Raw genomic sequence first — 10,387 nt, 5'->3', positions numbered from 1 at the left:
GAAGCCTTGAATTCGGCGGCGGCTACGGTACCGGAGACATTAGTATCTTTCCACTGGTCATCAAATTATTGGCTTAGGAATGCGACAAAAAAAACATGAATTCAAGGCTTCATGGGGTGTGTAATTGATGGAAAATAAGTATTTTTTTGGGTGAACTATCCCTTTAACCTAATAATGGTCATACATAATATAGCGGAAATAGCAAATCGACAAGCTCACAACGCATTTTGAGCTCGTGGATCTGCTTTTTTTCCCCATGCAAGTTTTGCAAGTTATGATTTTTGTGAAACATCATTTTTCAACAACTTCCAAATGGACAAGGCCTCCCGCCCCACTGTGATCTTTGGTCGCCCCGCCTCAGGGGGTCCCATATACCCCAGGTTGGGAACCACTGGCCAAGATGACTAAAATGGGTTTGGGGAAACCCCAGCCCCATCATCACAAGATGAATCCTGCATGCCCCCCATGCCCAAGTCTACATATTTTTGCATAATCTAGCTGTGTCAAGGAGTCCCTTCTGAAACCAGATTTCATCTCTCAACATTTAACAGCAGCCAGCAGAAGGCGCTCGCGTCTTCCCGAAAACTTGAAATGTCACACACCTGTCTCCCAATTTTTGCGATAACGTGTACGTGAACAGAAATGAGAGCTTTGTAGCGTATACCGGCTGACAAGAACTCAAGGTGAAAGGTAACGACGGTTTTACAGACAGACTTCACTGGCCATCGCTTGCCTTTTGTCTTTTTCTTGTGTTTTTTTTTACAAATAGAAAAAAATGAAACAAAATGAAAAAAATAAAAGAAAATCGAAAAGAGAAAAAGAGTCCAAATTGATGACATGAAGCAAAAACAAATAAAAAAAAGTCTCAAACACCGATGCTACAAAGAATTAGAAAACATATGTACAGGACCCTGTATTCCTTGAGTTTCTGGGTAAATTAATGTATAGATGGCGGCTTGTGGTATGTGTTGTGTTTATACAGGCATACAAAAAAAGTTTTTTTTACTCCTTTGCTTCTTTTCCTTTCTGTCTTTTGTTCGTCGTAGTTCATAAAAGCTCTTTATGGGACAGACAAACCAAAAAAAAACAAAAAAAACTGAAACGGATAAAAACCCACATCCGCCACCAACTTAACCAGTCCTGTGTGTCTCCTTTCCCCCTGTTGTTTCCTGGTGCAAAAAACGATACTCTACAGCAGCAAGTAGCTTAGTGCCATAGGCTCTATGCATGGCAGCCATATTGGCTAGAGTTTGGGTCACTTCGGATGTCCTTCACATGTGTCAGGGTCGACCATAGCTGTACGGGTAGAGAGGCAGCCTGGGAAACAGTCAGAAGGTCCCAGATTCGATTCCAGGCCCCGGCAATGTGTCAAGGTGTAACCCCTAGCTACTCACCCCGAGCACCTCAATATGATCACCTGAGCAGCCATCAGCTGGGTGAAGCTGAAACTAAATTGCCCCCGTGGGTTTAATAAGGTACATTCGGGTGTTACCAATGCTACTAATGGAGGCTGCGTTCCATTTAGTGTAGCAGTGCTTGTCCAGACTCCGTTTGACCAGCAATGGAACGCAACCTTAATTAGAATCATTGGTAACACCAACGGTAATGAAGTGGCCCAATTTCTTGCCAATATGGCTGCCATGCATCTTAGGGCCTGTTGGGGTCCAAGTTCCAACGATGAGTCTTTCCCTGTGATGGACATCGTGTAGATCCCAGTGTGACGGAACGAACGCGTTTAGACCAGTGCTTCTCAAAGTGTGGTCCGGGGACCCCCTATAGGGGTCCTTGAGGAGATTACAGAGGGGGTCCCCCCCAGAAGAATTATTGATAGCTAGGAACCATACGGACCCTTACAGGTCGGTAACTCCGAGAGTGTACAAACAGGAAACCGATCCGTTCGGTTCCGTTTGCACGCTCTCAAGAGTTATGCGACGGGGTCCGTGGGGCCTAATACCTACCAAACTGGGGGTTCCTTTGAAATGTAAAAGGTTTTGAGAACCACTGGTTTACACCACTTTGCCTCTTAGTGTCACTCCGGGGGTTTGTCCCTCGTCACCAGATGACACTGGATATACTGGTCTCCCTGGGCAGCAGCGGCAGCATGGCGTTGTTGGCGTGCGCCTCCTCCAGGCTCTGCTGGCGTGGCGACTTGGCCTGCGGCCGCTGGCCGTTGAGCAGCGTCATGGGGATGTTGCAGTAGGTGTGCTGGTTGCCGAGCGAGGTCAGCGACGGCAGGGTCCCGGCGTGGACGTGGTGGTGGTGGTGGTGGTGGGACGGCGGCGCCAACGTCGCGGCGGTGGTGGCGCCGGCGGCGGCCGGCGGCAGGTCGTAGTCGTAGCTACGGTAGTAGTGTTTCTGCTGCCGCAGCTGGGTGGCGGCGTGGCACGAGTTGTGGAAGGACGGCCGCAGGTCCGGGTGCGCCGTGGCCATGGCGGTGGAGGTGGCGGCCGCCATGGAGATGGCCGACACGGTCTGCAGCTCGCCGAAGGGGCCCTGCTCGCTGACGTCCAGCACCTGCTCGTGGGAGATGGTCAGGGGCTCCATCAGGCGCTTGAAGGGCATCTCGTACTGCAGCTGCTTCCAGAACTTGGAGGTGAGCTTGTTGCTGGGCGGGCCGCGCCACTTGATGACCGTCAGCGTCTTGATGGTGTGCTTGAGCGCCTCCACCTCCTGGTAGTTCATGATGCCGCGCAGCTCGGCGCACTCGATCAGGATGACCTTGATCTCGCCGGTCACCAGCATGTTGCGCAGCCGCGTCTCCAGCTCAAAGATGCTCCACCCCCTCCGCACCACATAGTTGGGCGTCATGACGATGATGAGCCTCTTGCTCTGGTCCACGCAGCGCGCCACGTCCTCGATGTAGGCTGCACACACAGACACACGGACACACAGAGTCAGGGGGGGAGGCAATCATACATTGAATAACTTGAGGCAGTGGTTCTCAAACTGTTTTTTTTTATTATTTCAAGGACCCCCATAACTCAGAGAGCACAAACGTAACCAAAATGGACACTTACGGGTCCATTTGGTTCCACTTGTGCACCCTTAAGAGTTCACAAACGGAACCAAATGGACACTTACGAGTCCATTTGGTTCCACATGTGCACCCTTAGAGTTACAGAGCTGTAAGGGTCCATTTGGATCCCCTTAAGGAACCCTGAGGGTCCCATGGGCCCCACTTTGAGAACCACTGACTTAAGGCAATTGGCATTCAGTTAAAGGAGCACTTCACCCGTTTTCAACCGTATATTCATATAATTGGTGCTCAGTAATGCTCATAATAAGATGGCACCATTTCTGTGTACTCGCTCTGCGTATCAGAGGTGGGCTGTGGACAGTTTGTAAGAAGATAAGGTTGAAAATGGGTCAGCTGCTTATTCAATATAAATTGCACAAACTATGTTTAAGTTTTATAAATTAATGTATTTATTTTTTTCGGATGAGAAACAATGATTGAGCTACATATAGCTGATGGCCACTGAAAACGTGTTGAACAGTGATAATGAATGGAAAAAAAGACAGCGAGAAGAAATACACAATGAACTGCATAAATGGTGACCTTGGGTCTTATCTGCAAGAGCTTTTCATTCACATTGATTCTTAAAATGCCCGTCCGTTCACATTAATTTGTTTTTAATAGGCTAATACGTTTTTAGACCATTTAAATCATTAGAGGGAGAGGGTGCATCTGCGGACTTCAGAAAGTGGAGGGTGATGTCTCTGTAGCTAGCACACCTTCAGCCTTTAAGCAAACGCTAAAGTGTGCTTAACACTTCGCTCGCTAAAGTGTGTGTCTACGCGGCCCTTCAAATGTAAGTGAATGCTCACTGTAAATATAGCGCACGCATCCCTAATGACAAGCACTGGTAGCAGTGAACGGTGGATGGGATTTAGCAGTGTCTGGAAAGTAACTACATTTACTCAAGTACTGTAGCCTACTTAAGTACAATTTTGAGGTACTTCTACTCCACTACACCTCAGAGAGGCAAATATTGCACTTTTGACTCCATTACAATGATTTGACAACTTTAGTTAATCACAAGTTACTTTGTAGATTTTGATTATTACACTTTACACTAAATTTATTAGAAAGATTTTGAAAGATTTTGAAAACCTAGGACTGTAACATACTGCGGTACATTCCATTGACTGGAGCGAGTGATATAGTCCCGCGAGACTTGGGATGAGAGTTCACTTTGTAACAAGATCCAAGATGGCGAAATAAATACTCATGCTGAGACAGACACGTCGTTGTGTTTATTACTATAACTGCTTATAACCTACCAAAGGGTGAAATAATACAGGGACATTCTGAAATGAGTAGTGTTACTTTTGGTACTTTAGCCTATATTTTGATGCCAACACTTGGGTTCTTTCACTCAAGTAAACTTTTGAATACAGGACCTTTACATAAACAGGGCATTTCTATTGTGGTGTTGCTACTTGTTACTTCAGTAACAAATCTTAGCGCTTCCTCCAGCACTGTTGTTTAGCAGTCTCTCTAAGGCCTGTCCGGAGTGTCAGGAGCGGGGTGGAGGAAGCTAATGGCTGCTTTTAGCCTCCTGCTGGAGACAAAGACAGACGGTCCGCTCCAGAGCAGGTAGACAGACAGGATTAACTGAGCTTCTCTTTCCAATCCAAGCTCATGACCCTCTGTCAGTGTGCATTTGGGACTGTGTGCAGTACGCACACGCACACACACACACACACACACACACACACACACACACACACACACACACACACACACAGCTTTTCAAAGTGGGGGGGGGGGGCCACCAGGGGGCACTAGATGGCCATTTGGAGAGGTAAAATCAAACCAATGAATAAATAAATACATAAAACAAATTATTGATTAAAAATGAATTCATAATATCACTGTGCCAATTTAAAATGAAGACATAAAATAAAGACATAAAGAAATAAAATAAAGAAACAAACAAACAAAAATAAGTTTCAAACCTTTTCAAATGATAGCAAAAATAGCAGATCTGCAAGCTCCCAACACATAGTGATGTGACACATTGTGAGCTTGTGAACCGGCAATTTTTTTCTATTCGCGTTTTCATATTTCTTTTAGCCATTTCATAATAGGGGGACCGCAGACAGGGCTATGGCTATTTGGGGGTCATTGTCATGGAAAGCGTTGTTTTTCTGAATCAGTGCCTACTTGAACGTCTCAAAAGTGTTCACGGCCCAGCCATCTGACCACTTAACACGGTAGCTGACTCATTTTTTCAAGGTTTTTAATATAACATAACAAAAAATTTATTATATTAATGTTTTATTATCGATATAATCTTTGTGTTTTTGCCAATAATTTGGGGGCCTACTTGCAATATCCTCAAGGCCTTAGTCTTAGAGCTAACAACATTCCAGCCCTCTCCCTCTCCCTCCCACATTCTGACCGACTCTCTCCCGACATTCTCAGCATCTCACGGAGTGAACTCGAATGGCCTCGTTCTTTCATGACGGAGGCAGGCTTATTGGCCTGGGGGGCTTTGCGAATATATGAGAGAGAGAGAGAGAGAGAGCGAGAGAGAGAGAGAGAGAGAGAGAGAGAGAGAGAGAGAGACGTGATTAGAGTAAACTCGGATCTGAATTCCCCCTTCATTTCAACATGACAAGTCTATCTCATTTTCTGTTTAGTAATTGGACCTTACTCAGCGTTTCACCACGTTCTGCCCCCAAGGTGCAGCTCATTCTCCACCGCAACTTTCTTTTTCAATTGTTTTATTGTTTTAATAGCTAGGACTAAGTATCCTGTCTTCAGCGCAAGGTACTATCATTGAGCCGTGATACTTTGCCATTTATATATGTAAAAGAAAAGACTCACTCTTTCCACTTCACTTACAAAAGAATATATATTGGGGACACACCTCCCAATACATATTTTTTAACTGCAAGTGAAGGGGAAAATGTGTTAAGAGTATTATTAGTATATATTAGTCAGCCTTTGGTCTTCTCTGTGGATTTGCCAAAGGTTCTCCTCTTTGTCTTGCTATCTATCTAAAACGGAATTTCAAAGCCTCTTTATCCATCTGTCTGAAGAAGTCCAACAATTTTTGTTCGTGCTAGATAGATTAAAAAAAACATATATAATTCAATAAAAGTTAAATGATTCAAATATTAATAGGTGGGCATAATATGCTTCGGCTTTAGCCAATACCTTTTCGGCCAATATACATTTTGCTGCCTCTATTGTATGCCCAACTGTTATGTTAATTTGTGACCGAAATAGAACTCAACTAAAACTTAACAAATAACCTTTTCAATTGTATGTAGTGGAGAGGTATCCACACTCACAGTACAGTAAGCCTATCTTTAAAGTTAGACCATTATGATGATTTCAGTTCATTAATTTATCTGAACCTACGGTGAACAGAACAGCTTGTTTCTTCTAGCGACTAATGAGAGGTTCATGAATGTGCATAGAAAAGGTTGCTGAGCTCCCCGTTTGTTTCTGGTTAACCATATAACATTTGTCTTCCTATGTTCCCTCAGCCCTAGGTTCCCTCAAAACTAACACTAACCCCTTACACCAAGCTCTAGTCCAGAGCATTAGGGAGTTTTCTTTAACACTCTGCCAGGTGCGGTGCAATTCCCATAGACAGAAACTTCTACAACCGTGCGAGGTCTCCAACTCTAATAAAAATCGAGAAAACGATTTAGCTACTCACCGAAACAAAGGCAGTTTTATAATGATGAAAGACTATTCTCCCTGGTGGGAAACGTCTCAGAGCCCCATCCTTTCTGTAAAATCCACTTTTTGGGCAGAAAATGTAATATATATCCGCCAGACGGAAATTATTTTCATTTGCTCAACTGCGCCCTCTACAGATCTGGTCAATATAAATTACCATTGACCTTTCAACATGATAAAACTGCCTTTGATTCGGTGAGGAGCTAAATTATTTTCTTTATTTTTACTACAGTTGGAGACCTCGCACGGTAGTGGACATTTCTGTATATAGGAATAGCACCGTGCCTGGCGGAGCGTTAGCGAGAACTCGCTAACACTCCGGACCAGAGCTAAAGCATGACCCTAAACTGAGGGTACACAGGGCTGAGGGAACATACGTAAGGGAACATAGGGCGTGGGCATGACCCCCCATAAGATAACGACTGTAAGAAAGTTCAGACAGAGGAATGAAGGAATGTTTTTTTTCTCAAAAGCAATGAATTTGACTTCTCGGTGATTGACATCTTCTCTCAGGTGCATAATGAATGAACACAGCTGGAGGTGCGTTTGATTCGAATGACAACATGCAGAACCCCCTGGAACAATAGCACATGAAACCATTTAATCAAAACACAAACCCTTCTGGTTCTCCCCACGGATTAACCACTCAAACCCCAGCGTCCGTATTGTAGGGAAAACTTTTTCTGAAAATAGCAGATAGACAAGCTCACAACGCGCTATTTTCAGCAAAAGCTTTCCCCACAACAACAGAAAAGGAAAAGACCTTAGTATAGAGCCCTGAGGGACTCCTGTCAACCAAAATAGGGCTTGAGGTGGTTAAGACAAACGCTAAGAATGTGTCGCTGTCGGGTGGGAAACCTTGAATGTCGAAAAAAATACGTAACTTTCCAGGAAACGAAAAGAAAAAGAAGAAAGAAAAAACTGTGTTCCAATGGATCCAATGTAGTTATTATGTATTCACAAGCTCTTGTTAATACTTTTCAGTGGTTCAATATTTCTAAAACCTACACATCATCACTTTTACTTTCAACAGCTTGTAGATCGGCTTTTTTTTTGCAGGACCCACTTGTTTGACAAAGTAGGGCATTAAGTTACGAAAATGGAAACATGGAGATACAAGGTTTCTACCCGGTACCGACACATTGTTTTTTTTGTGGCTGGTATTAAACCTAGGTCAAACAACTGTGACACAAAATGACCATACTGTACATGAGTGACTTTAATAGAAAACAAATCACAGGCTGGTAAAAGGTTGACAACACAAGTGTTAAAAAGTCCGGGTACCTCTAAGTAGTCTCGTGTCATCCTGGAAATGATCATTGGTGAAACCTAAACATAGGATATTTACATTCAAAGCATGATCAAAAGAAGACATTATCAACAGAAGAGTTTATTCAGAGGAAGGGGAGGAGTGTCACTCTGATATAAACTGTGTTTCTAGCATTCGCATCGTCCAGTTTATTCCAGTTTAATATGGGACATACGGTATAAAAAGCCATCGTAAACATTAGATATTACAATAGAGACACAGATCATGACCCGGTTTTGAACACATTTGAAAACATCCCACAGGGAGGGAGGTCTGTCCCTATGTGGTATAGATCACTGGTTCTCAACGTCGTTCCAAAACATTGGTTAGACAGAACAAAGTTTTAGTCTTGGGTACTTATATACAGCTCTGGCATATTTCTTGCCTCGGGGTTATGGCATACATAACATGGGGGGCGATTGACGTGCCGCCCCCAGTGGCCGATGGCGCGTCTAAATATTGTAGGGTGTGTGGCATCATAGACGATGCCACACACCCTCAGGAATACAAGAACGCTCGCCCCAAAACACGCTCGCCCCGGGTCAAATCCGGCGACCTCTGAACGGTCGCCAGGTATTCCTAAACGTAACCTCAGTTGCCCTAAACCTAACCTTATTCCTTAACGTAACCTCAGTAAAACTATGCCTAACCCTAAACGTATTCCTAACCTTAACCTCAGCAAAACAAATACAAGAATACAGGAACCGCTTGGGGGGGCGAGCGGTCCGCAAAGAAAATGAGAGGCGTGTGTTTAGGGGGCGAACGTTCCGGTTACCCGCCCTCGGCACTTACATTACGTATAGGCTTTAGACGATTCTTAACCTTAATATGGCAGCAAACGCAACACAATTGGTGGTGTAGGGCTTTAGTTCCCCTTTAGTATCAGCCGACACGGAATCATAAGTTACTTAGCAACAGCATGTGGAGTGTGTGTGTGTGGGGGGGGGGGCTCTGAAAATGGCATCAGCCCAAACTGTGTCTATCTATAGCTGTGGATTAGGGTTTACTGTAGCTATACTCTCCGTATGCTAATACATTAACAGAGACCGAGCGTTGAGGCAAAAGATTCAGTGCATTCAAGATGTCACACACCCTCCCCTCGTCTGTGCTCGATGCGTCACACAGCTGGCCCTCAAATGACACTGGCAGACACAGTTCAGCCTTGGCTTTTTTATACCATTTATGTCCCATATTACCACAGTCCCCCCCGCATCAGTCATAGAATCAGAGCAAAGGATTCAATTAACCACTTAAACCCTATATACAGTATAATTCAGGCTCTGGTTCCACAGATAGAAAGCCCATTCATTCAGCCCATAGAGATTTCCGAAACTATATAAAAAAATGAAATAAAATAAAAAAGGGCAAAGTTACAAGTTGTAACTTTGCCTTTTTTTGCGGTTTTCAAATATCTTTTGACATAGAATCAAAATAGTCATGATTCACCAGGAGCCTGATTTTCTGAAATCGCTATGGGCTGAATGAATGGGCTTTCTGTCCGTGGAGGTCGGCGCGAGGGTTCAGGTGGTTAAAACCTTGACACACGATGCCACAGAGAATTGACAATTAATCATTAGTATATGGCACAGGATGCACGGGAAGTCGGGCAGATGCAGGAAGGTAACGACAACAATGCAGATCAAGGCCTAAAGGGATAGTTCGTTTTTGTCGCATTCCTAAGCCAATAATGTGATGACCGGTAGCGGTTCCGGTAGGAGACACAAAGAGACTCCTTTGGGTCCCCTACTGGAAACGCTGCCTACCGGTCCACTGGTCATCAAATTATTGGCTTAGGAATGCGACAAAAGCAAATAAATATCCATGGATTCAAGTGTCCATGGGGTGACTAATCGATTTTGAGGTGAACTATCCCTTTATATAGCAGGAATGCCAAGTATCAAACTCATCTGACAAAGATCTGATGAGTTAATCAAAGACAGAGCACAGAGTGTGCCAATTGGGGACTCCATTAGAAATAACACTGTGTGTGAAACAAGCATTCATGTCCATGCATCACAAGTTCTCTGACTTGCACAGTAGGAATAGGAACAGTATCATGCAGTTAAAAGTGTATTATGGAGCCGGATCAGGCCCACATAATAATAGGCTTGATTTCTACTAATTACCCCTAAGACAGCTAATTAAATCTCCCACTGACTGTTACATAGCGGAGTACATATGTATGGCTTCTATTTAATATAATAGACTTTATGCATGATTTATTATGGGTCTCAATAGTTTAGCATCAGTTAAAGAAAAAAAAAACTCTCCGAAAGCCCACAGAGCCAGACTGGAAAGGTGAGTCATCATCCTTAATTTCTACTTCTATTGTTACTTGTCTTTCAAGCAGTTAATTTGCACTTTCTGAAAGGCTC

At 44.0% G+C, this 10,387-nt stretch overlaps 1 protein-coding gene across 1 annotated transcript in view; it reads right to left on the bottom strand.

Annotated features, from left to right (window-relative positions):
• Positions 1-2,052: 2,052 nt before the first annotated feature.
• LOC308080139 (interleukin-1 receptor accessory protein-like 1) overlaps positions 2,053-10,387 on the bottom strand; it is a gene marked incomplete at both ends in the record, with an annotated part of 619,302 nt that continues 610,967 nt past the window's right edge. Inside the window, 2 exons of the mRNA XM_080421907.1 lie at positions 2,053-2,864; positions 7,988-8,032. Of these exons, the coding sequence (XP_080278033.1) occupies positions 2,053-2,864; positions 7,988-8,032 (857 nt within the window). The remainder of the gene's footprint in view (positions 2,865-7,987; positions 8,033-10,387) is intronic.

The sequence above is a fragment of the Gymnoscopelus braueri genome (assembly GCF_963280865.1).
Source record: "Gymnoscopelus braueri genome assembly, chromosome: 24".
Taxonomy (NCBI): Eukaryota; Metazoa; Chordata; class Actinopteri; order Myctophiformes; family Myctophidae; genus Gymnoscopelus; species Gymnoscopelus braueri.
Note: the sequence above shows the minus strand (reverse complement) of the source record. Positions and strands in the feature narration are given on the sequence as shown.